The sequence below is a fragment of the Excalfactoria chinensis genome, chromosome 5 (genome assembly GCF_039878825.1).
Source record: "Excalfactoria chinensis isolate bCotChi1 chromosome 5, bCotChi1.hap2, whole genome shotgun sequence".
NCBI classification, from domain to species: Eukaryota; Metazoa; Chordata; class Aves; order Galliformes; family Phasianidae; genus Excalfactoria; species Excalfactoria chinensis.
The window spans coordinates 29,502,411-29,529,187 of NC_092829.1; the positions used below are offsets into that span (position 1 = coordinate 29,502,411).

At 43.5% G+C, this 26,777-nt stretch overlaps 1 protein-coding gene across 9 annotated transcripts in view; it reads left to right on the plus strand.

The window, feature by feature from the left end:
* The window catches only part of TMEM229B (transmembrane protein 229B), a 34,054-nt gene extending 10,994 nt beyond the window's left edge, over positions 1 to 23,060 (plus strand). For 6 of the 9 annotated variants that reach the window (XM_072337614.1, XM_072337613.1, XM_072337616.1 and 3 more), the window contains 2 exons: positions 431 to 590; positions 18,766 to 23,060. In XM_072337614.1, the coding sequence (XP_072193715.1) occupies positions 18,793 to 19,296 (504 nt within the window). In that variant the 5' untranslated portion in view covers positions 431 to 590; positions 18,766 to 18,792 and the 3' untranslated portion in view covers positions 19,297 to 23,060. Of the gene's footprint in view, positions 1 to 430; positions 591 to 9,820; positions 9,842 to 10,901; positions 10,923 to 18,765 lie in introns of those variants that run through there. The other 3 variants (XM_072337619.1, XM_072337618.1, XM_072337617.1) reach the window with 3 other exon arrangements.
* The last annotated feature ends 3,717 nt before the right edge of the window (positions 23,061 to 26,777 follow it).

A 26,777-nucleotide genomic window follows, 5' to 3' on the forward strand; every position in this document is an offset into this window, starting at 1 on the left:
TTGGGATGAAAAGAAGTCAGCAGCTTACTTAAAAATAAATTAACAAATTGAAAATGGTTGATGGGTAGGAAAATAACAACAGGTAAATACTTTCTGATAGATTCTCTGAGGGTTAACTGAGTCCTTGTCTGAGATGGCAGTGGTGAGGAACCTTTGGTCGCTGGCTCTAGAGCCATGCTCCTCATGTTTGTTGTGGCAGGGATCCAGAAGGACAGTGTGGAGCAGAAGGACCCAGCCCAGCCTGGGGAGTGGCTGCCAGCAGCCAGCCCAGGACTGGGGCAGGGGCAGCACCCACCTGTACTTGGCAGATGTTGGCCGTCCACATAGCTGGGTGCCACGGCTGAGATACATACATTGCTCTTTGGGTGTTGGAAAACTCTCTCACATTGTGCCACATTAAAATTAACCTGTGCTGCTTTGCTTTATGAAGGCTGCCCAGTCACCACGTTAGCTGCTGATTGCACACTCCTGTCTCGAAGACGGCAGCTGTCTGAAGCGGCTCGGACCTGTGGGGACAGCCTGACCTCACCACGGATGCTGTGAAGTGGGAGCAGGACAAAGCGGGAGAGCTGCTGGATCCCTCCCAACAGGTAGGGCTTGAGGGTAGGAGGCAGGAGTGGGCTTGCAGCACAGAGAGTTCTGGTGAGTGTGGAGGTGGCTGCGTGGTGGAAGCAGATATGTAGATCAGGTGAGTGGTGGGCAGGAGGTGAAATTATTTCCACCAGTTCGACCCGCATGAGTAAGGTTGCTGTTTGCATGCATTGCTCTTGGTTTCTGTCTGCTTCGTGTCATGCTGTTCTGATCACTTATTATTTATATTGCCAAGCTTATTCCAGCATTATTGTCATTTTAAAACCTCACCCATCGGGTAGCCTGAGGCAGTCACAGCAATCAGGACAGTGGAGCAGTGCCTGAGCTAAAGGAGAGCAGTAGGTAAGAAGCAGGGGCTGCTCTCTGCACAGGTGTGAGTCAGATGATGTGGAGTTTATTTCTGGCCCCGAGGAACAGCGCAGTCTCTGCACCTGATTTACCAATGTGCTACTCTGCTGATCACAGATTCCTCTTGCCTGTACCTACTGCAGCCTGCTTCACTTGCACAGAGTAAAACACTATCAAAGTGGAGGTGTTTTGTATTTGAGCAAAGATTTGCATTGATGCTGGCAGAGAGGCTAAGCATTGTGGGATCTCAGCAACGATCTCTGGACCCTGCAGTGTTCTCTGAGCACTCTACAGCACAGTGCCCTAGCAAGAGGCAAAGTACAGGTGCTCCGGTGCAGCTTGCAGCAGTTTAGGCTACAGTTTTGTTTTCTGGATTGTGGCTAATGCCCTCGCAATAGGTCATGCACAATACTTCCCTGACTGGGAAATCACTTTGAGTTTTCCATGTGTAGCACCTACATGTTCAGAATTACATAGCACCTTCATCATAGTTTGCTCTCTGTCTCGGGGGATCCCAGGTGGTACTGTCTCGGTCTCACAGGTAGCCTTGCTTGATCACTGCCCCCTCTGGGAATGGGGAGCAGTCGTGGACAGCTACTGAATAAAACCAGAGGGCTGAACAATGGCAGTGCTAGCAGTGTGGGTAAGCAGCATCAGCAACTCCTCCAGGCTTTGGATCCTGGTTGTGCAGAGGTACACAAGCCCTCATTTGGTCAGAATGTCATCTCTTGAGCAGAAAGGTTCAGGCCAGTGCTGCAGGTTATGACAAAGCAAGAGTCAGCAGCTTCCCAGGAAGGGTGCTGCTGCTGGACTGAGCCGTGGAGTGCACCCAGACATACTCTCAGTGATGCAGCCATGGGTTCTTCTGGAGAAAGCTGTGTCCGGCATGCGCCCTGCTGCATGGTACTATTGCTGTAAGCAGAGCAAATGCTGCTTATCATCTGCCCTCAAGAGCCCCTCAAAGGAGGTGCAGACGTCTCCTGTTACTGTTAAAATAAAAACTGAGCTCTGTGTGGGCACAAGAAAACATAGATCCATTGGCAGCAGAACAAGACTATGCATAATTAATTCCTCCAGTGCCTCCTGTATGTGCCATCCACTGGGGCTGCTCAGGATGCCGTCTGCCAGAGATGCAGACAGATCTGCTCTCAGAGCCACAGGGACACGACCCTGCAGACTGCATCACTGTTCCACTCAGGCTGCCCTTCTCCAAGAACCTGTCATATGCACTGTTGTGATCTCCTTGAGGACACAGAAGTAACCTTTGCTCGCTCTGTGGGCTGTTGGTAGGAACTCCTGTAATACCAATGGAACTGGGATGTGTCTTGTGATAGCAGCTTGAAGTGTCTATGGGAGGGAAATGAATTAGGATCAAGAAGGAAGCACTGACTGCTCCAGTCCTTTTTGTGAAAGGTGATGGGGGGCAGCACATTTAGTGTGGCTGCACCTTGTTTTTTTGTAAGAGAATTTATACTATGTTAGGTTGCTTCTGTCTCTGTCTTACTGAGAAGCCAGACTCATCTGCCAAAAGTCCTCTGAACACGACTGGACTTTTCTTTCATTACAAAGTACCTTAGTATAGAAGATGGTGCTTATGTGCTGTTTGGGAACCTCTGTAAAATATATAGCTTTTCTCAACTCATTTACTAATGGGCATTTGCTCCATAATGACTGGAAAACTTGTTGGCAGCTGAAGCTGAGAGGTGCCAAGGACTTAAGGAACTACAGAGGCTAAACTCTCTTATGATTCTTCCATGAACTGCTGTAAGCACATGGGACAGGTGTGCTGGGAGGTTGGAGAGAGCTTGCTGAAGTTTTATTCAAAGGCTGTTCCTCAGCACAAAGTGCACATACTTAGATACAGGGGAGAATGACTTGTTAGTATGAAGATTCCATCAGCCATTTCACATACCTAGGCTGCAGAATGCACACCTTATTTCAGTCTTTTAAGTATTGTTCCCATTTTTCTTCTGTGTCTTCCAGATTTGCACTTGGCTATCAGGCTTTTGCTGAGAGATTTATACTTCTAGTGTGGGAAAAGTTACCTTTAACCAGCAATTTCTGCAGAAATAATGGGCTTCGTTTGCAAGAGTTCAGCCCTTGTGTTTGCAGCTGCCTAGTAATGTCATCTAACTTAATTTTTGAGCAATTCAAATGTTCTTCCACAGAAATGAGCTTTGAGGAAAGAAAATGGACATTTCAATCAAGGGAAGACACTATAGCTTGCATCCAGAACAGTTTTCAGCTTTCAGTTTGAGCCTTCTCACTGAACTTGCCCTAAGAGATGCTCACCTCTGGAGCTGTCCTAGTCCAGAAGCTGAGAGAAGTCGTAGGTGGGAAGCAAAGGTGAAATCCCAGCCTGGATTTGGAGAGTGCTTTTTGAAAGAAGTGGAGTAAGTGTTCTGGTGGTAGCCTGTCCAGCTGGGTGGAGAGGTGGGGCCTTTCACAGAGTGGCTCTGAAGGCAGAAAGTATTCTTCCTGAGGCAGGTGAAAAGTATTTGTCTTCCTGTGGTCTGGATAGAAGTGTGGAGATTGGAGGAATACTTTTTTTTCTTAATCAGATAAGGAATTAGACAAACAGAGCAGGAGGTGGATGTGTGGTTTCCATAGTGATGTAACTGTGGAAGCTTTTGCATGCTGAGCTTTGCCTCACTGTAATCACACTTGAAGGCTACGAGTATTCAACTCTTCTGCCAGGGGAATGTAAATGTCTGAACAGAGAAATGGGAAGGTGGTGGAGTCGCCATCCCTGGCAGTGTTCAAGAAGCGTCTGGATAGGGAGCTAGGAGATATGGTTTAGGGTTTTTCTGTAGGTATGGTAAAGGGAGGACGGTTGGACTAGATGATCTTGTAGGTCCTTTCCAGCCTTGTAATTCTATGATTCTATGCATGATCGGGAATACATGGATGTTGGGAAGCTTGATTTTGTCATGGGTTGTTTCTCCTTTATCTGTTGTTCTGTGCTAAATCAACACACGTGATTGTACTGTAATAATACCACGGTTCTTGCTGTACCAGTCTGTGATATGCTGACTTGTGTCCTTAGCTTTCTTCTCATCTGTACACGCACACATTCCACAACACTGATAGCTGTCTCTCTGCTCACCCACACCAATTTCGAACAGGTACTGACTGAGAAACATGTTCCAAACTCTTTCAGCACACCAACTGATCAGAGCACCACCCTCTGCAGCCTGCGGGGAGGTACTTCATACTGCTCCTAACCATCATCTCAGCTGCTCCTGTGGGCTGTGGAAATGAACTGCATGTGACATTAAACTGTGGTTTATTTGGGAATAAGCAATTAGTATTAAAAAAAAAAAATTAAAAAAATCGGTATTAAAAAAAAATATATATATATATATATATTTAAGACCTTTTGGGGATTAAAATTTATTTATTTATTTATTTATTTATTGCATTTGGAGAGAGATGGTTGTGAGTGTAAGTGGCTGAATTTGAGAGCATTCAAAAAGAAGATGGGGTGCCAAATTTTTCAGCATCTCAGCTGCTGGCTTACCAGCAGGTCAGAGAGGCAGATAAAAGAACATATCTGTGTTCAAATGCTTGACGTACACATCTGACAACTAGACACACACCAATCCTGCATACCCACCTGCATAGCCAGTCTTCATGAGTCACAGGCATCTGTGCTTCCTCTTTTAATGGCACTGCTGCTGAACGCTTCTCATGCTCTTCCCCTGAAAAAAGTCCCTTACCTTGGGCATTTGTTTTGCTTGTCTAATGGATGTAATGGGTCATTTGTTCTCTTTATAGAAAGGAATGTTAATTATTTTCAGAAGGCTAATTAGGTTGCTAATGAGAAGCTCTACTACAGTAATATTTCCTTTAATTACTCACTCCTAAATGCTGTACAGAAGAGAAGAATCTTATTGAACATGCTGTTAAATATGAATGTGTGAATCTACTCAGAGATGCACCTCAAGGCTGCCTGGAAAAAAGAATAAAAGTCTTGGTGAACTCCAGCATCCATGTGACCCAGATGTCTGGGCCTACAAGGGTCCTGCAGCCTTTCTGTATCCATCTGGATCCTTTGCTGCTGCAAGTGGCTGACTGCAGTTGCTCTTTGTGTTCCAGTGGTGCTGGATGGCTTTTGGCAGTGTCAGTAACCAACTGTGCAACCTGCCAAATCTATCTGTTGCTAAATGCAGCTCTTGCACCACATAGTTGAGTCTAATTAGACAGTTAGCAGCAGTGGTATGGGGAGGTGAGGTGATTCATCACGGCTGTGTCTCAGAGCACTGTGAACTCAGCAAAACAGAGGTTTCATGAGTCCTTTGTTACTGTGCTGTACTATTTAGCCCCTCACATCTCTCTTGTGGCCACTGCATCTTTGGGCTTGCATCAGTTTGAACATTGTTTCATGAGGCAGCACAGCTTTGAGACACCCAAGCCGTGCTTCCTGCGCCTCTATGCTGATCATCACAGAGCCTGTCACAGAATGAAGGGAGGTTCTGCCAGTGTTGTGGCTGCAGTGTAGAACTTTGTATGTTACAATGTGCTGTCAGTGTCTAAATTGGGAGTGACCTGAAACCTAAAGTGAGAAATAGCTCAGAAAACTATTATCAGTGTAAGGTTTTAGAAGTCACCCTCCAATTCTATGATTTTGTGATTCTAGAGTGTTTTCAGGTACAGATGTACTCTACTCTGTGCTACATATGTACGAGTTTAAAAGTTGCTTTTACATATGCAATGTGTAAGTTAACTTTGTTACAGCTATGGGAACTCTGAGAAACAAGGAAGACAGAGTGAAGCAAGTTAGTTAGGTGCAGTATAGGTTCTAAGTTAGAAAAGATTTAAGCACAAGCAGCACACTTGAAAAGTGCCTCAGTAGCCATTCTAAACACCTTGGCTTTGCTAGAAGCTGCCGTGCAAAGTTGTGGTACTAGCATTGGTTGTCATGAGTGCAGCGTGACAGGACTGTTGTTGTATGTACCGAGACTAGTCATATAACAGAAGCACATTCAGTCTGATTTAGCCATGGTAGGTGATTAAGTTACTTAAATTCTTACTTATCCTACCAACAGGGTATGCTCAGATACCTGCTGATTGCCATGGAAGTCCTCACATACTATGGGTACAAGTGCCTCCTGAGAGGAATGGACAGGGTGACCAGAGTGTGTGCGCCTTCAGGGCTGCCAACAGCAGATGTGTGATTCAGGCACAGAAATGACAGCTCAAAAGCATTTTACATAAGCAGAGACAACATATGCTGCTGCTCTGGTTCAATTTGCTGTGGGTCATCTGATGCTCTGTTTGTTGAACACATGTTAAAGATGATTTTAAAGGAATTTAGGTGTGCTTTTGTTTGTTTTGGAGAGGTTTTTCTTCTTCCTTATGTTTTTGGTGGCCATTGTGAGCAGCATTACACTGAAGAATTCTGTATTACTCTTATCAGAAGATCATTTCCAGCAGACAGAAGAGAGCTGTCCCTTTGCTCAGAGGCATGAGGTACCTGCTGTTGCCTCAGGGAAAATAAAGAAAAAATCCTCCTGTTTGATAAAACCTGAAATTATCCCACTTCAGGTATTTAACTGGGGTAAGTAAATTATAATTCTATAAGCTTTAAGTGCCTGTAGGGAGATATTGTGAAGGTGAAGGTACTTACTGTACCCTGACTGAACCAGTGTGTAGACTCCACTATTTTCTCTAGTATGTCCACCTCTGGCTGCCACCACAGCTTGAGTTGACTGCTAGTGAGAGGCTGCAGAGGCAAAGCTTGTAGCCAAGGTACCTGGGAGTGCCTGAAGTTCTTGAGTCCATTCTGGTCTGTATGTGATGAGAGGGAAAGTTTATATGAAATTCAAAAGGTGATAAAACTGTTATGCAAATAGTTTGTTAGAATCAAGTTCTGCCTTAGTAATGGTGTAAAGCAGGTGACTGGAGGCTGGATATCAAGGAACAGGCTCCTACCAAAGGTTCATTTCAGTCAATATTAATGAGAGCTCTGTGCCTGCACAAAGGAGAGTTCAGTTTCTTACTGCTAAACTAATAGATATGTCTCCTAAATAGCATGTGGACATTTTTATTTATTTATTTATTATTATTTTTTTAGGGTATGTCTTTATCTTTTATCTTCAGGAAATTGCAGAATAGAAGCTGAAAGCATAAGTCAGGTGTTAAGGGCACTCCAAACAATGAGCTAAACAGAAAGCCCCAAACAGAAAATAGTCTGGCTCTGGAAAAGCCCTGTTCTTCTCTGGAGCCAGTGATGTATTGCCAGCTGGGCAGGATGCCTCTCTCACCTCTGGCCAAGGCCATTCTGTCTGAACACAAAGGGATAATTACACAGTAGCTGGATAAGCACTAAGTTACAGCAGGATAAAATAAACTCAGGTGAATTGCTGTTCAGTGAAAAGGCCCCTACCACACTGCGGGGCTCCAGAGGGGCAGCTTGCCTCCATTCTGCCCTCCTGCTGCACTGTGGTGTGGCCACAGTGTTTTTCTGGTTGAGCTCCCCAGACCCGCCCCAGGGGGGAAACTGAGTCCTTCCTACCAGGTGCAGAGCACAATAAGCTTCCTCTGGCAACATCACAGAAATTAAGTAACAGATTGGTCACTGACAGAAACTAGTTATGGGAGGTATTAAGAAAGAATTGAACTCTGTGGGTGGGAAGCAGTGATCTGACCACTTCCTCTTACACATATGAGTGGAATGTAAATGTCCTGTGGAGTGCAGCCTGGTAGGGAGCATCTTTTCTCATCTTGCAGCTGACAGCGTCCTGTACATTACAGGATTTGGTCATTAGGCTTCATGAAACTTCCAGAATAACTACTCGTGGGAACTGGGTGAGGTATTTTCTACTTGGAACTCCTTTCCCTTCAAATATCAAGTGCAGTAGGGTTTCCTAAGGAGTGGTAATATGTTTAACTGGGTCAGCTTTTGCTGATGAGTTGGTAGAGCAGAGGGGAACAGTAAGATTCTGGTACTCAGGCTGTGTTTAGGAGCTGTTTGTTGTGTCAGGTTTCTGTCTCTGATCTGATCAAAGTACTAGGAACAAAAAGTTATTGAAAGCATGTCTAGGTCTGCGGCGGGTTTGACCCCCTCTGGCACGAGCATCAAGCATTGTGCCTCCAGAGCCCAGCAGTGAAGACAAGCCATGTGCATTGCAGAGCTGAATACCAGGCAGACAGTGGCTATCAACTGCCCATCCATACTCATGTCCCTGTCTGTTCTGGAGGACCCTGTATGCCCATCAAAGTGTTTTTGTGAGTGCAGTTGGGTATTAGTGAAAGGTACTGGCTGGATTGTTAAGTAATTCTGAGACTGAGAATGTGAACTTTTTGTGTTATGCATCAATGTGAGTCATCTGCATTGGAAAGAACATCTTCCAGAGGCAAGTAAATGAATCCAGTCAACTGGTGTCTGGTCTCTCTTCTGACATGCCTAAAGTTCCTGGCTAATTAGTGCCTGTAGTTGGATTATGAGGAAGTTTTGTCAATCATCTGAAATACAAGAAAACATAAGAGCTTTGTGTCTTGGAACATCTTCTTTTTGAAGCCCAAATAGCAAAATAAACAGGATTCTAGTTTTTAAATCTCAGTCTTCCTGCAACAGCAGGGAATTAAGAAAGATGTTGTGGTGTGACATGTTGTTTGAGTCACAGACTGTTCATCTATGTGTACTTGTACAGGGTGGGATCCATCTTACTGTGAAGTATTCTGACACAAGCTGGGATGCAAGGAACTCATCTGTCATAACAAACTTCTACTCTAGAAAGGTGTTTTATCTCTCCTTCCATTTCATTCTCAGTGTTTGGGACAGGCAAATGCAAAGCAGGATTGGTCATTTGTCAGTTTCAGTTGTGATGTGTGCTGCTAACCCAGGGCTGAGGCTGCAGGAGATGATAGACAAAAGTCCTCTCGTGACACTGAGCTTTCTGCAGGGCATTATACAAATGATAGCCATGTCCCACTTCAGCACCAGGTTAGTGGAGATGGGTTTTAAACAATTGACTTCTCTGTTTCATAAGGCCAAGGCAGGTCAGTGCACAGTCTGTCTATACTTGGTCATTTTCTGTTCTTCAGGCATACAGCAGCTTCTTCAGACAGAAGGGAATGCTGAACTAGAGAAGCACAAAACAACCTCCTGCCTGCAGAGCAGAACTTACTTTTCTGAAACTGTGTCTAATGTCAAGGGAAACTGTTCTGGAGGCTGTTGACTTGAGGTTGGTAGTCAGAAGAAGGGTGGAACATTTATGCAGATTTTATCTCATCACTGTAGCAGCTGCGAAGTGCTATGGATCTTCATTATTATCTGTGTAGGTGAAGTTAGTGGTTACGAAACAAGTGATTTCACTTTCCCAACATTTGGTCCCTGCAAGGACTTTGCTTATTATACACTTAAAAATTTACTTGTGTGTGTGTACTCTTCCTTGTTTCCTTCAGTTCTACAAATTGTCCTGAGTCTTTCCAACTGTCTTCTTTCAAACCAGATTCTGTTCTCAATGCAAAGTTCTTATGAAGCCTTTTCCACATTAGTTCACTGAATCACTGAGTGGATTATGTTGGAGGATAAAGATCATCTATTTCCAACACCCCCCCTGTTTGTCAGTCACTACATCAGGCACTAGATTAGGTTGCCCAGGGCCCCATCCAGCCCGTTCTTGAATGCTTCCAGGGCTGGGGCTTCCACAGCTTCACAACAGCTTTCCCTCTCTTTCTATGCTTTGACTCCTGGGTCTTAAAGGCGATGACACAAATATGGTAGCAGTTTCAAGCAAGAAAATTGTTCTGCCTTTTATTGTGGCAGCTGTGTATATGAACTCAAATCCAAATCTCTCTGTCGTTGTGCGCTGACCTTTTGTGTCTGTGCCATCTTTCTTCAGCTGAGAGTGGAAAATATCTTCTGTGTGGATTGGCAACCGACAGGAGTGAAGAGGTGAGTATTATTTTTACCCCCTTGCTGAGTTTAGGATTAGAGTTAGTAGTTCTTAAGGATTTTCTGTTGTAAGGTGGAGGCTTACTAAGGTGGAAGCTTAATTCCTTTCTCAGATCTTTATCAAGTAGGCAGCATCAACGTGACACAGTTAAATTCCACTAGTACCAAAGGAAATTTTTGTTAGGTGCTATTCAAAAGAAATGGTTTAGAATTCTTCTGAAGATTAAATGTGTACATCAGATCTGGGAGAAGGGATGATTATGAGTAGGCTTTCAGCACATATCACAGCCACAAACAGCCAGATCTGCAAAGCAAAGGTATTGTATTATTTTACGATTCAGACCACTCAGATCATAAAATCTATGAAAGATGAATTCCTGGACTTGTCATACAGCAGTGTCCAAAGCAACCCTGTGCACATACGTACAAACACATCTCGTGTCTTATTTCAATAGCGTACAGGCTTATACTGATGTCAACTAATAAACATAGGCTGTTTTTCAAAACACTGTACTGTAGAGTGATGAATCCGTTCACTGGTTTTATCTGGAAGACCATTTAATCAAGCACGGTCATCTGGGCATGCTGCAGTCAAAAAAGGAAATCTGAAAGAAAGATGTAGATCTATCATTAAATGTATCTGCTTTCATATGGGCTGTGCGAAGGATGGAACTGGGCATTCCCTGTGGAGCTGTGATAAGTGGTTGGCAGGCTGCAGGCAGGAATCCTGAACCTAGCATTTTTATTTATCTGTACATCTGTAGGTAGATTTAAAAATTGTGTAAGCATAGTGGGCTGATTTGCTTTAATTAAAACAAATCAAGATATCTGTGGTTCAGTCTCAATTAGAGCGTGAGAGAACAGTTCAGGTCTGTGATTTCGGAGTGAGGCAGTAAGAAGCTCAAAAAAAACTGGAAAGAAACCAAGGTGATGTCAGCTGCAGACGGAAGAGAGGCAGGGCATCCTTCTGACCCAGCTCCCTGGCTCACAAGCTGGAGTTTGTGAAGCTGCAGCTGGGAGCACACATTTCTGCTTGGAAGAATTGTACTGGGAAACATTTCTGGGACTGTGGCTTCATAAGGTGAGTGACTGGAAAAGGAGGTAGCTGAAGGGAGAGGCAGTGAAAGCTTGAGGGCCAATGCTGACTTAAGAAACTGATGCCTGAAGAGGTAAGAGGCTTCTCAGAATAGCAGGAAGAAGCAGATGGGCAAATACCAGTTCCACATGGAGCACAAATGTTGAGTTACTTTTTTATTTGAAAAAGGCCATGTGTGCTTGGCCTACCACTTCTTGGAAGATTGATGATTTCGATCAGATTTCCCAATGGGAAGGTGCCACCTTCTTAAGGCATGAAGCACGTAATCAGATGGATGATTTTGATCTGAGTAGATATATGAACCAGTGAACATTTGAGGTTTGTGACAGATCTGTTGCTTCATTGTTACAAAAGAAAAAAATGGCAAGACTGCGTAAAAAGTGAAGATGGTGTTCATGTAGTTGTAATCCAGATAGAATAGAATCATAGAATCATTAAGGCTGGAAAAGGTTGCTGAGGTCATCTAGTCCAACCATCATCCCACCCCCATTGTATCCACTAACCATGTCCCTCGGTGCCACATCTACTTGGTTGTGAACATCTCCAGGGACGGTGACTCTGACACCTCCCTGGGCAGCCTGTGCCAGTGCCCAACCACTCTTTCTCAGAAGAAATTTTTCTTAATATCTAACCTGAAAATAATAAGCTTCCTGATACTTTGGGGAAATAGCAGCACTGAAAACGTAAGTATTCTTTCTGCAAAGATGTAAATGACATCTATCCAAGGCAGAGGGGGAGGTATGTCTGCTGTGTAGGAACAAGGCCCTAGAACCTAAGTAAGTGGTTTGTTTTTGTTGTTTTTGTTGTTTTTGGTTTGTTTTTTTTTTTTTTTTTGGTTGGTTGGTTGCTTTTTTTCAGTTTGTTGTTAAGGACAGAGAAATTTGAGTAGCCTGTGAAAACAAATATCCTCAGTGATAGCAGTTACAGGCTGCTTGCAGCTCTTTCTGAATTGAGCTAAACCTGAACAGTGGAGGATAAAACTCGCTGCTAATTTATTTACTCATACAGTGCGTTTCAACTGCTGATTTTTGTGCTCTGCAAGTCAGCTATGGCGTAATTCCCCCCTATGGTAAAGTGAATGGTGAGGTGGATGCCAGTGGGAGAAACTTCCCAGGAAGCTGCTTCAGAGATGCTGCTTTTCCCAGCTGTAGACAGGGGTGCCTATCTGAGGATTTTGTCTGACATGGTGGTCAATAGGACTCTGAGAATTAGCCTCTTCTGCCCATCCTTCCCAGGATATTTGTTACCTCTCAGTGTCTGCATGAACTTGAAATGAAGACGAGACAGCCACCATCTAGGGGGCTCCACTAGGATTCCTTCCTTGAAAGAAAACAATTTAGCAATCTGAAATTTGTGAAGTTTCCTTCTGCAGGGCTGTTAGCAGCAAATCTGAGGCTTTGCAGCATAGCAAAAGCAGAGAGCACTTTGAGGTTCTCATGACTTCACATTTCAGTGGTGGTTTGATATTAGGAAGGAAAATATGTATTTGCAGAATATTAAAGGAGAAAACGATATGTTATGTAGAATTGTCATCAACAGACTTCAAGAAATTTTCTTCTCTCTCTCCTCTTTTGATGATAGCCTAAGGTCCCATTTCTACATGTGCATGAAAGTGTTCTCTCTTTTTTTCATCTATCGCCATGCAGCACTTTCTACCTGTGAGGCTTGAATCCATCTCAGCATAAGCCCAGATGCTACATGTCTTCGTGGTTTGCAGCAGGTGCTGTTCCTCTCAGGTGAGGAGTGGCAGCAGCTGCTTGCTATGGGTGCTTACACTGCCCAGTTATCCACTACCACCACTTGAATGGTAGGGATTTATAAAGGCTTGTGCACTGGAGAAGAGTAATACAAGGAGAAGGAAATATTTTTTTGTAGGTATGTGTGTAGCAAGAAGTTTTAGAGGCTGCTCTCTTCTTTTCCAGTGAAAGAAGTACCAGACTTCTGAAATGTTGCATTTAGTTTCTCCTGCAGCAAACCAGGAGACACTGCCTCAGATCTGTCAATAGTTCTTATGTTTGGGTGGTGGTTTTTTTTAGTCTTTTTACACACACTGTTTCTCTTCACAGTTTTAGGTGACTTGGATTATCTCACGGTATTAGCAGGCAAAGATTTTACATACTTTTACTTTGTTGCCTTGATCACAAGATTCTTTTCTGCCAAGCTTCGTTTTCAGTGTGAAGTGAGTTTGAATTTCTTGATGTTCTAATTCCCAAACCTGGCTTTCTTCCACTGCATACTGCTTCTGGCTTGTAGGTGCAGATTGTTCTGAAGAATTGGGCTAAGTGCTTGTTTGTTAGGACTGGTATTGATCTCTGGGTTGTCTAAATCAATTTATTATTGTGAGGTTGTTCATCAGGAGTGGACTGGTGTGTATCCTTTTCATTTTGCTTTGGAAAGAAGACAAGAGGGGCATTTGCTAAGAAGAAAAAGAAAACTCCAAAAGAAGAGCTGCCTTAGATTTCCTTAAGAAGTCACGTAAGTTAGGTGACACACCTTGGTCTTAATGTTTCTTCTCCTTTGTGTTTGCTGGCTCTTTAGTGGCAGAGGAAATTGTATTGGCTGTGGCTTGTAAATTCTCAGCGTGTTCTCAGATAAATTCTCTCTCTCCACTCATCACTCTGGTTTGATTGCATTTCCTTGTAAGCCATGATGTGCATTGTGTTCTTTGAATGTCAGATTTGCTTCAGTCAGCTAATGCAACATGTTAAGCCCAAGCTTTCAGAAACGGCTGTGAATTTTGATTGCTGCAGTGAATTTGGTTGCTACTGTGGGTGAGCACACGTTAGAAGTGCATGACCCTGGCCCCAAGCAGTAAGCTGACAGCTGCCCACCAGGAGTTACCAATGCTCAGTCCTGAGGTTACGGATTGTAAACTTGCAGCAACTTTGGAAAAATCATTTCTGGGAACTCAGTTCTGCCCTTACTGCAGAGAAAAAAATAAAGGTGGGCTATTGTTAAGACTAAAAAACCTCTGCAGGCTGATGATCCATCCACTCCTACAGCTGTGCCCTGACTTCCAAGTCTGCTCTGTGCTGGGGCCTTTGGTAAACACTTTCATGTAGTACCAGTGCACGCCCTGAGGACTCAGGGCAGCTTTTCCACATGGGAGGGTCACAAGCAAGGTGGTGTTCTAGCAACTAGCTAGAGAGGGAAATGATTTTGCCTGAAAGATTTGGAGAGACTCAATGATAATAATTCTAGATGTTAAGTGTGATCTCAGCCATTTTTCACAAATTTGCCTTGTGAGCATGCTACTTGCTTGACTCTCAAGGAGCTTTTTGTCTGGATCATAGGAAGCATCCCACTTGGTCAGTGGAAGTGAGGAGCTGCTGCGTCAGCTTGCTCTCAGGTTAGGGTGGTTGCTGTGGGCAAAGGTCCATTCCAGTAACATGAGGCAGTGCACCGTGCAGGGCATGGCAAGTATCAGCTTTCTGAGCTTTTTTTACCATTCAAGAGATCGCATTTGTCAGAAAAATCTTTAAACTAGTAATGCCTCGATGTTTTCTATTTGTCCCTTGAAAAGCTCCCTCCAAAGAAACCCCCACCTTTCTCTTCATTGTGAAATGGTGCCTTCTGGGCATCCCACATAGGCATTACCGGTAACAGCTACACTTCTCCATCCCTTTGGCTTAGTCTGGTAATTGGATTCATTTAATCTTCTTTTGTCGTCATTCCTTTTTACTGAATCCCAGTTCTCTTCAGAACAGATTTGAAAGACAGGCAGGGATCACAGGCTGCCAGCAGGTACAGAATGCACTGGGGGAAGGAACCAGAAGATGATATTCCTTGTAAAGAGAAGGAGCTAGAAACAAAAAATGAGAGGAAAAGGCAGAAAATGTGAGTTTCTTCCTCACTATACAGTAGACCTCAGGAGAATGGAGACAGCATGCATTCCAATGGAGCTGGAGTCCAGAGAGAGAAGAAATGAAAACAGATCAATATATTCAGAAGTGACCAAAATCCCAGAGCTCCAGATCCATCCTGAAAGTGCTAAGAGTAAGGAAGGGCCATCAAGTCTGTGTTTGGAGGCATATGTTTGTGGCTCTCTTTTAGCACACATTATGAGGCTTGATTAATCGATTTGCTGGAACTGTTTCACATTTCAGAGGAGCAGAAATTCTATTTTCTGAGATGCAGTTAATTGAGGCTCTCAGTTACCTGGAGGATGACTATCTCCTCAGACTTATGACTTCAGTGCATAAGTACTGCTAAGACTTTGCTGCATAAATCTTTAAACACTAATGAACTAATGTCTTGGGGCCAAATCCAGCACTAGTGCTCTCTAAATCTTTACTCCTAATGATCTGTGTGAGATTTATACAAAAACACTGAAGATAGATACAGTTGCAGCACGTTAATGGTGTCCCTGGTTGCACAGGCATTCTGATTTGGTGCTTACTCAGTGGGAAAGGAAAAATAAGAGGAAGAGATATGCATTTAAAAATACATTGCCCCTTAAATTCATTTTGCTTTTCATCAAGTTATCCTTGTATCTGACCTACTATTTGTTAAAGCATCAAGGTGCACGTATTTGATTCTCCTAGCCTTAATGTATAGCACAGTATCTTCAAAGATGTCCCAGTAAAAATCATTGATAAAGTTATTAAGAACAGTTACTTTTATGTAAATACCATTTGGGTAAGAAGGAGCATATCTTAAGCAGAAGGGTTTATAATTAGGGAGTGGCAGGTGCCACTGTTTCAGAGAAAGGAGGAAGGGGCGGGGGGGAGGGGGATGAACAACAGGAAGGGAGAATGGAAGTCTTCCTCTTGCACAAAGGGTCTTGAACTGATATTTACATCCTTTCTGCTTATGTGACCTCATGCATCAGGTTTATCTGCTTCTTGGTCACCCTGAGGAATGATGAATATCCCATTTGGAGTTGATATACTGAAATCTGGAAACAAAATCTTAGCGCTGTCATAGTATTATTTTCTTACAGCCATAAACCAGAATTCTGCCCTAATCTTCTGAACCAGGTCTCTGTAGAGAATCATAGCTCTTCACAGTCTTTCCCTGCTCACCCTTTCCTTTCTTGTTGTAGACAGAGGAGCTCTTGGCCTCTGTGTTACCTGCATAGGCAGCACGTTCCTCTAAGGCCTGGGTTTGGTTTCCATAGATTACCCATTTTTCTTGTAATTCTATCATCAAGTTGGAAAAGAAGGTCCTACTTGAGAAAAATACAGGGCTTCTGCAGTGTTTTTGATCAGGCTTACTAATAACATTGTATTTTGAGTGAACCATTTCTCTAGCTGCTTGAAATATAATTTGCTGGTGGAAGATGCTTCGTTCATCTTGACCTGCTGTCCTGTGCAATGAATTGCTCTGCTGAGACAATTGCATAGATGGCAGCTGTGTTTCTTGTTTTCTGGAAGCTGTTGCTCGTCCCAATGGAGCTACCTTGCTGATGAATGCCATTAATTTCTCCCAGGGAGCTGAACAACTATCATATACTCTGTCTTCTGATCTGCATTACTGTCACTCCATTAGAAGTCTTGTATCGCCAAGATCAATTATCTATTTCAGGCTTTTTCATAAATTTGCACCAGTTAAAGTCTTGGCCCTCTGTCTGGATGCTTCTGCCACTAAGAGCCTGCAATTACTTTGAACATGATCCTTGGGCATCAACTGCTGTCCAGTAAGACAACACTGTTTTCCCTCATTTCCCTTTTAAGACCTCCTTTTGCTGTATTGTCTGCCAAGCGTCGGCCATTTTGGTACGGCTGGGAGACAAGATAATTGGGAATGGCTGCATTGTTAATTACTTTTGTAAATGCTCAAGCAACTTGTCACCATGATGCTGTGCAATTCCCATCTTGTACAAGGATGTAGCTTCTTGTATTCACTCTTGGCATTGTCCGTTCTATGTTTTAATGTGTACTTTGTTGTTACCTTGAATTGAATGTTGTACAGGAGAAGCTGCATTGACTGAAGATTGTCCTTGAAGGACATCGAGAGCAGGAAGTTACCATCAAGCTTGTGCTGACTTGGCACCTGACAGTTGAAGGGAAGTGCTGAGACAGTGTCAGCACTTTGACACTTTACTTCTTGCAGTTATGATGAAAGGCTTGGGATTCATAATACATCAGTGGTGGTTATAAATGGGTTCATTTGTATTGTAGAGGTTGTCTCAGACCTGGTTTTTCAGTTCAGCTATTAGCCAAAAATTTCAGTGTCAGGAACTGCTATTTTGCAAAGTCTTTCACCCACAAGTTCAGAATGTTCTGTTGACCCAAATTGGTAGCATTTGATGATAGTTCAGTACCATATGTGAAACAGACCATGCTGTTAGGAAAAGAGTTTGTTCATCCACATCATGTGAGCTGACAAGACTATGGCTGTTTATAGGTGACTACTTAAGAGAGGAGCAAATTCATGGATACAATTCTGTCCTTTCCGCTTTCAATATTCACCATTGATTTTCATTGCTAAGAAACATACCACATTTCATCTGTATTTATCCCATAGATACTTTTCCAGTGAATATTTTCTTTTGTGTTCTCCAATTTCATTATTCTACTTCCATTTTCCTAATGATTTCCTGACAGAGTTTGAATCACACTGCATGTTAATATTTTGTTCAGAGAGGCAATGATTGCAAAGCAGAGCAGGAACAATCCACTTGGAATTGCACACAGGACATAGTGTAGTCCTTACTTAGCACACTGTACCATGGGGTTGACAAGTGCAGAGCTAATGAATTAAATAATGCCTGATGAAGAGTCAAGAAACTCAGCTTGAAAGAATAAGTCTTTTAAGATCTGGATAATGTCAAACTGACCCTGTAACATAGGTCTGTCTTCAGTAAAACTATAACTAATCAGTTTATGCCAGTGAATATAGCGTGATAAAGCAATGCTTAGGACCTTGTGAATCTCTACAAATAAGTGTGAAAACCAATTTTGTTTAAACTACTCAGTGACAAGCAAATTGTGCCCTTTCAGAAATCTCTTCACTAAGTTTCTTCCTGTAGAGACAAATAGAATTTGTTCTCATTTCCTATTTATCATGACTAACCACCTCTCTCTATGCTCAGCTGTTCTTTTTATTCTAATTCTTGGTGCTTTGCTGTCCTGAAGCCAAATCTGTATGGATTTCAATGGCTCTCTTGTCCTTTTTGACTTGGTACTGGGCATTTCGATAGCATAAGAAATGATCCTCTAAATCCTAGATATGATGCCAGAATTCTCTAACTGAAAGAATTAAGAAGAAATAACAGTTGGGCTGAATGGATGCAAGGTTGTAAATAGGGAAGTGTAAGACCTCTGAAACTTTCTCTTCTGGTTTCCTTTCTGTGGTTCCCACCAAATCTCAGTCTTTTACTACAGTAAACGTTCTGGGTATGGAGACTGTAGGAGACAGATGAAAAAGGTCCAGATTTTCAATGCTGTGTTCAGCTAATTTTCATTTTAGAGGTAGAAATAAAAGCAAAGGACAGTAATGTTTCTTGAAAAGAGCAAAAAGATGATGTGTGCTCCTTCTGAGATACCTGTATTTTTCTGCTGATTATTGCATCCAGTAAGCTCTTTAGTAGCCTCAGTCCTGTCAAAGTCCTTGAAACTTTCAGTTCTATTCTTACCATGATTGCAATACCAGCTGCATCCCAGTTCTCAGTCACAGTAGTCCAGATGCGTTCTGAGACTCAGAGCCTGATAAGGTGCCACCTTTCCTCAGGGCTTAAATTTGCTGTAGTAAAAATGATACAATTTAAAATGCACTTTTCTTATTAGAATTTTCCCTTTGTGGATGTTACAGATCTGTGCATGCTGCGATCTAGGTGGTAAGGACTTGAATTCCTCATTGATTCCTCTCTCTGTCTTTGTTTCAGAGTGCCTACCAAGGCGCGTGCAGAAGGATGGCTGCAGCAGAACCTCTGACCGCTTTCTCCCGATGGTACCTCTATGCTATTCATGGCTATTTCTGTGAGGTCATGTTCACAGCTGCCTGGGAGTTTGTGGTCAATTTCAACTGGAAGTTCCCAGGTGTTACCAGTGTGTGGGCACTCTTCATCTACGGCACCTCCATCCTCATTGTGGAGAAGATGTATCTGTATCTCAAAGACAAGTGTCACATTTTAGTGCGCTGCTTCATTTACACCCTCTGGACGTATCTCTGGGAGTTCACCACTGGCCTCATCTTACGCCAGTTCAATGCCTGCCCATGGGACTATTCCCAGTTTGATTTTGACTTCATGGGCCTGATCACCCTGGAGTATGCCATCCCATGGTTTTGTGCTTCTTTCATCATGGAACAGCTGGTGATCAGGAACACCCTGCGCTTGCGATTTGATGAGACTGCCGAGCCAGGGGCTCCCACTGTTCCTGTTGCCTTGGCCAATGGCCACGTGAAGACGGATTGAAGCATGACTCGGAGCCACCCTTAGCAATCTGAGGGAGCCCAGACCTCACCACAGGCTGTTAGCTCTGGCTTTGAGGTACTGGTCCTTGCTGTATGATAAGATTCATAAACCCCATTTTTCTAATGGGGGTGTGCATGGGATATACCAGAAAAAAAAGTGGAACCAATAGATTTTCTAAGGATTTTACTCTTTGGGTTCCAAGGACCAATATCAATTACTTGTTAGTTAGGTTATTTCTGATTTTAACTTATTACGGATGAAAGCAGTCCTTTTGCTTACACTTTTGTGTGGAGAAAGAAGAAGGAGGGAAAAAAAAATGCTAAGGTGGAAAAGCATTCAAAAAAGAAAAATGTAATCGTTGGATGGTCGTGGACATGCCAGCAAAGATAGTGATTGGCTTACTCCATTAGGCAATATTCAGGTGCTTGCTTGCAACCAATACCTCCTGTGGGACCTGAGATGCTGCAGGAACAAGGAAAATCCATCTGCTATGGAGAAGAACCTAAGGCTGGCAGTCTGCTGGGGAGGTAGATGGTGTTCCCCTCATGAGGTCCCACTGGCCTACCCCGGGGTTCTTTTTTGCACCACAGTACAATCTGGTGCTGGACATCTTGCTGAATTTATACAAATCTTGTACTTCTTGAAATCTCAGTCCTGATAATAGATTTTTCTTTCTTTCTTTTCTTTTTCTTTTTTTTTCTTTTTTTTTTTTTTTTTTTTTTTTTTTTCCTTTAAGAAAAAGCCTTTTTTGCTGAGTGAATTTTACCATGATCTGTGCAATCTGAATCTTGGCAAAAGGCACAAGAAATACGTAAGTCTTCCCATCTCCTCTGTCCCCCCAAAGCAGAACTTGTCTGAAGGGCTGCTGCAGATTCCAGCTCTCATCCTGACCATGCGAACCTTGTAGAGACTGTACATGCCACAAGAGTCTTCTGCCTTCCTTCCCAGGGATTTCTCTGTTTCTGGTGATGCTGATGACTTAATCTGGCTGCAACTCATTGTACTTGACCAAAGGTCAAAATCTTCGTGTGGCTGAAGTGGTACCCAGCATTCAGTTCTCTAGCACTGATGGTCATCCTCCATCAGCACCGGTAGCCCAGTGGTCTCCTCAGTGTTTCAAGAGGGTTTGCTCTTCCTTCCCAAATTCTATTCTAAATAACAACAGCAAACCTTTCCCATTAGAATAACTGGAGGCAGCAAGAGATACGCCATGCTGCCTGATAGAGGGAGACACATTACTTCCAAAAACAAACACAATTCTTCCTGAAGAGCACTTCTTCACAGTTTGAGCAAGGTTTTGGGTTCTAGTGTGAGAGAAGAAGTAGAGAGCTGTAGGAGCAGGGAGTGCTGTGGCTCCATTTTGGAGCTTCTTGCATGGGGGCAGTTTGAAATTTAACCTCTTGGGAACATTTATGGTGTCTGGGAAAAGTTGTATAATAGGGAAGGTGCCTGATACCAGCAACCACAGGTTAAATAATGTGCTTTGGTAAGCCTTGGCTGTCAGAGTTAGCCACAAAAGTGGAATTTCCTGTTGTCAGAAGTACAGTGTTCATGACAGCTTTACCAGGCAGGTTTGCTGTAATTGCCTCATAGGACAGATTAATTTTAAGCATTCCTATACTGTAAACAGCAGGGGTGAATTTGGCTTGAAACATACATGTTTGTGGGGTTGTGATTTTCTACTCTTGCATTGGAAGTAGACAGGTCATTTTTGTGCTGCTCCTCTGTCTGAAGTAGAGCTCAACTATGAACCTGCTCCTTGTCCTGGGGAATCCACTCCCAAGGGAAGAAGCACTTCTAGCCTTGTGAAGGGAATTATTGGCAGGTTCTGCCCTTACAAAGCCAGTGTTAATTCTTTCTGTGCTGCGCAGAGTGCAATTATTTTATTCCTCTCCTTCCCCCTTCTCACATGACATCCATTGCTGGCAACGGACACAAACCAATGGTGTCAAGGAGTTAATCACAACTGCCCTGGGGTACGCAGTGTCTCTTGAAGCACTCTGGATGTTTAGGTGGGTATTTAGGGTTTCCTTTTTATAGATAATTAAACTAAAAGAGAACAAGCAATGAGCAGATGTATATACTTCTTCCTTGCTGTGATGCCAGTATTATAAAACCAGAGAAGCAGTGTGTTGTTTGTCAGTCCCAATGGTCTCACATGTGCAGACCCAGGCAAAACAGTCACCTCATGTAGCGCAGGGGGGCAAAAAGATTTAGCTCTGCTGAGTTAGAGCAAGAACTGCAAGGTGTAGATAAGAGCTGGGGTCACATCCTTTATCTAGAGGCATTCAAGGCCAGGCTGGATGGGCCCTGGGCAGCCCAATCTGGTGGCAGACCTGCCCATGGCAGAGGGTGGGAACTAGATGATCTGTAAGGTCTGTTCCAACCTAAGCCATTCTATGATTCTGTGATGTCCCTGCTTTGTCCCTACTTCTGTTGGGGTCTTGCAGTACCCAGAGTTCTCTTGTGGCACAGCGTGGCTGTGGTGTGATGCTGCCTCTTATCTACCCACACCATCTGAAACCCTCAACTTCATAAAAACATCTCTAGGATCCCTGCTTTCTCCTTAGCTGCTACAAAACTCTTAAAAATGTTAAAAGTTGCTAGCAGCATCATTTGGTGACTCCATACCAGCTGCAGGTGGGACAGAGGGAGGAAGAGTTCACAGAGCTAACTTGGAACACAGCCATGTGTTGTGACTGCAGAAGCTTCCACCAAATGGCAGAGTTCTTGCACAGCGATGTAATATTCAGGTGCTCAGACTATGGATGGGTTTCCCAGCAGCATACAACAGCTTATTCTATTATCCCTATTGCCTATGCCACTGTAATAACTACTCTGGTTTGCTTTCCAGTGATGTCTGATGTGTACCACCTAGATATTGCATCCTTAGAGACTTGTAAATTATACCCAGAAGTGCACTTTACTTGCAGCTTGCACACCAGAAACAGGAAGGGATCCAACAAATTATTAAATAATTTCAAATAATTCCCTGGACAACAAATGTTATCGCAGGGTTTGCTTTAATACCATGTACCTAACACAGCAGGGTTAGATAGACTTCTTGCTAAGCAATGTGGCTTTGTCTTTTCTGCAAAATCTCTCTTTTTAATACATGTGATGCTTCTTACAACATCTTACAGGAGAAGTGCCCAGAGCACATTACCGGGGTCTTGGTGGCAGCTCAGCATGAGCTCAGGAGCTGGACTGGACTGAAGTGGTAGAGACACTTACATTATGAAGGAAAAACAAAAAACAACGCACAAGGCCTAACCATTTGTTTGTATGTGTATCTTCCTTGGTAGATTAAAGTTGCCTGTTTTGAGTTCACCAGCAATAAAAAAAAAAACTTGTGATTTATCCATCTTGTCCTAACTCTGCAGCAAGGAGAGAGGGGCCCTGTGCTGCTTTTTGAGGAGGGTGGGGGATGGGAGTGGTGGGTTTGGGGCTCCAAGTACCCTAGGGTTCTGCTTTTGTCTCCCCTGTATTGCTTATCCCTCACTCTGTCCATCCTAAGGGGTGCACACATACATGATAAAATACAGTTCTGTGTCCTCGGCACAAGGAGCAGTTCAAGCACTGTTGTGATGATGTCTGTGCATATTGCAGTGAGCTTGCCAGAGGGAAACAGTTGGTTCAAAGCAGAACTAGACCACATTTTGATCTTGGCATTAAAATTGAGAGAAATGTGTACATATGTACCAGGTATAATTATGCCTTTGGTCTGAATGCATTTTCTAATTAAAGCAGAATAATCGAATCAACCTTTTGCTTGACTAGTCCTGTGACTATAAAAGGTAAAATGTGGCTGAAGGACTCAAGCTTCTGGAGAATTGGGAAGCTGGTGGCTGAAGTTCTCCTGCGGTCAGTAGTGCTGTTCTGCTGCTGACATTTCTCTGAGCTGCACCGAAAGAAGGGGGATTTCTTCATTCACAGGCACGCCTGCCCTTTCGTTGCTATTAATAAAATGTGAACCACCATCACAATGTGAACTGAAACCAGACAGTTTTCTGTTTTATTTTTTGCTGGGCCCTGATTATGCGTGCTATACCCTGAATTCAGGGGGTAGGCTTGCAGACTTGCACTTTCTGCTTCAGGCTTTCTGCTTGCAAACTGCAGTTGAACCACCAGCAAAGGAAACTGCTCTCTTCCTTTTCCTTTTTGTATGTCTGCAGCTATCACCTCCCCCTGCTGTAGGAGGAAATCTCTTTCCTGGTGCATTCTCTGCTCAGCCAGAAGTCATTCTCACAGTGACACCTCATCCGGCTGCTTTGGCACCCACTACCTGAATAAAGTTCATGGATCTGGGGAGAGGTCTGGCAAATGGCTGCCCATCCTGCCTGCCTTCCCTCACACCCCTGGTGTGTCTGCTCCCAGCCTCAGACGTCTGGCACAGGTCCTGGAGGAAGAAGTCCTGTCTGGACGTAAGTCCAAAGGAGACATGGTTTTGTTGTTGTACAATGCCACCACTTTAGACAAAGCTGCCCTTGCCCAATGAGTTCTTTACTATAGGTGGCAATGCAAAAGTTGTCCACTAGCCCAGTGTATATTGCCCAAACATTCTCTGAGGAGGAAAGGAGGATCAAAACCTCATCTTTTTTTCTCTAGGAGGTTCACTGACTACAGCTCTATGGAAAAACAGTAATATGTGAGCTGTTGCTTGTTCAAGTCACAGAGGTACTGAAAAGCCCCCAGCTCTGTGTCTTATCTTGGTTAGTTAACCATGCTGAGACATAGGGCAGTTCAGCCCTCAGGTTGCTGCCAAGTGGCACTTGCAGCACCTGAATTAGCCATGGACCTACTGAGGAATGCATTTTGTACTCTTAATTCCATGGGTTCCGAAGGAAATGTTTTTCATGGAAAAGCAGGAGGTTAAAAATGAAAGACTGAGATACAATACAACTTCATTACCTTTTATGATCTCACTTGAGAGCATTTTGGTTAAAGTTCCAGATACTTGAGCTTCTAGACATCAAATGTGGGAAGGTGTTTGTCAAGGCCATGGAAGAGATCACTAGTACCTCATACTGTAGGTGTGCTGTGCATAGTGTGCTGCACCACCCCAGTGCAGCCAGGGAGAGCTTCCAGGGCATGAGGACCATGAGCAGAACTGCTGATATAAGTGCTGGGTAATGGCAGCAGAGCAAGGCCTGCTGGTGACATCTACATTCCCAAATCTTCAGGATCTGGATGGGCTGGAAGCAGCTATTTCCTGTTCTCCACGTCTGGGGCTTCATGCAGGTGGAAAGCAGTGTGGCAGGGCTTGTTCTGGCAGAAGCAGAGCATTTCCTTGACTCCTTCCTCTGGAGCCCAGACTGCTTGCTGCTTCTGTAGCCATTGGATTTCAGATGTGAATGGCCTTTGTTGGCTTCTAAGAAAAAAAACAGTTTTTGAATGGTAGTTACAAATGCTTGATGTTAGTTTGTAGAATGCTCTGTCAATTTAGGAGCTAAAGACATTTATGTATCTGCAAGTGTTTATTTATATGACTGAGTGGCATGCTGTCCTACTTTGATGCTATAAAGAAGGAGAAGGAAATACACTCTTTGCTTTTTAATAATTAAAAAATAAAATAGTAAATGTGCAGTTGAAACAATATTTGTTATATAAGTGAACACTGTAAGTATGGTGCTGGCCTTTCAAACTCAGGACATTTTCCAGTGCAGGATGTGTGACTAGCTCCCATTGTAACATATCTATACTGCTACTTTGGCATGGCTCTTCTCATTGTGTTTTGGGGGATGTAGGGAGGGAAGGAAGGGAGCTCCCTGTGCTAGATAGAGACTCACCTAAAAAGCTGGGCAATCCCTGGTTATGGCATGACTGTATGGGAGATTGGTAATCACAGCCTGAACCTCTGATTAATCAGCTGAGTCAAGTGTGGGGTCAGCTGTGGGAGCACAGGTGAGAGTGATGTAGCTGTGCTCCCAGAAGTGGTGGAGCTCGACTCCATCCCCTCTGAGACCTCATTTAAGGGCTGACTCCCACTGAGGCAGCATCTCCTGGAGATTGCTCTCCAGTGAGGACTGCTCCAGCTTCTTCAGCCAAGGCACCTCCACTGGTGAGTTTTCCTTTACTTATACTTTCTGTACATTTGCTACCATCTGTATATTAACAACCAATACACATGACACTCACAGAAACCCTGGGTGCAGGCTTGCTGTAGAGAAACCCCTCTTTTGCAAGGGTTTGGACTAGATGATCTCCAGATGCCCTTTCAACACCTCTGATTCTGTAATTCTGTGGTGATGCATTTAGTTGGGATTTGGGAACCAGCTTAGTGCTTAGGGGAGTATTTTTTGGTAAGATGTGTTTATTCTGCTGGTCTGGAGCACAGAGTCTTTCCTTCTGATTTCAGAAGGATGTTATGTTCTTTACTACTTGGTAAATGTTTGTTTTTTTTTTTATTAACCCAGCAGTCTGCCTTCAAGGTGACCATTCCTGTATTTGAATCATCACCTTCTATTGTCATCCACAGCAACTCTTATCTCTACTTTTCCCATTTCAAAGCCAAATTTGGCTTGCTTTTAACTCTATGCTTCCTCCATTGATGTGCACGATTTTGGTTCCAGACTGCCCTGTGCATTACAGGAGCAGCAGGTTGCCCACAGGTCAGAGGCTTCTAACTGAAAAAATTCCTTCAGCTTTTCATCAGAGAGAAGATGCCAGCAGCCACCTGCATGCAGTCTGCCCAAGTGCAAAGCTGGCACATGAAGGGGATGTCAGAGCAGATACATAGCATGGGTCTCATATTCAGAACAGAACTGCTCTCCCTCCCTTTACTACATAATCCCATCTTCATCAGCAGAGTACTTTTGGGTATGTATTGCTAGGGGCAATAAGCCATGTTACAGACTAAAATCAGTTGACCATCTGCTCTATCAGCTTGTGTTGTTGCATTTACTGCCATGCTTATCTGTGTTGCCCCTTCTGCTGTCATCTGATGCCACAACTCTTCCCTGTGCTGTTTCTCTATCAGCTATTTTGGCAACCTGTCACTTTCTTTGCCTTACATCCACTGCATGTCCATGTTGCAAACACAGGTACTCTCAGCTTCCTTTCAGGAGCTTTCCTCTGGCAATTCAACACAAAAGTGCTGATTACTGATGAGCTGTAGCATTCATTAAAGCCCACAAGATCTGTAGTTGTCAGTGCTTTGGAAGCTCAGAGCAGAAAGCACTTTACACTCCTGCCTTCAGGCACTAAGATAGCTGCAAGCTTGCAATTAATTTTCAAGGCCTTTGCTATCACATCCACACAATGGCATAAAATAATCTTTCAGGGCTAAATTTAGCTAAAAGTTTCCTTTGTCAGTCTCTGAATTTCAATGTGTGCAGAATAATATGTAATTTCAAATGATCCTTTTCAGAAATGACTATCCACATAGTGAGTGCGTGTGTGTTTAGATGCACAAACACAGCCAAGGGCCTCTGTACTGCACCACTGACTGCATCATAGCTTGTACTGGTGAGCAAGAGCTG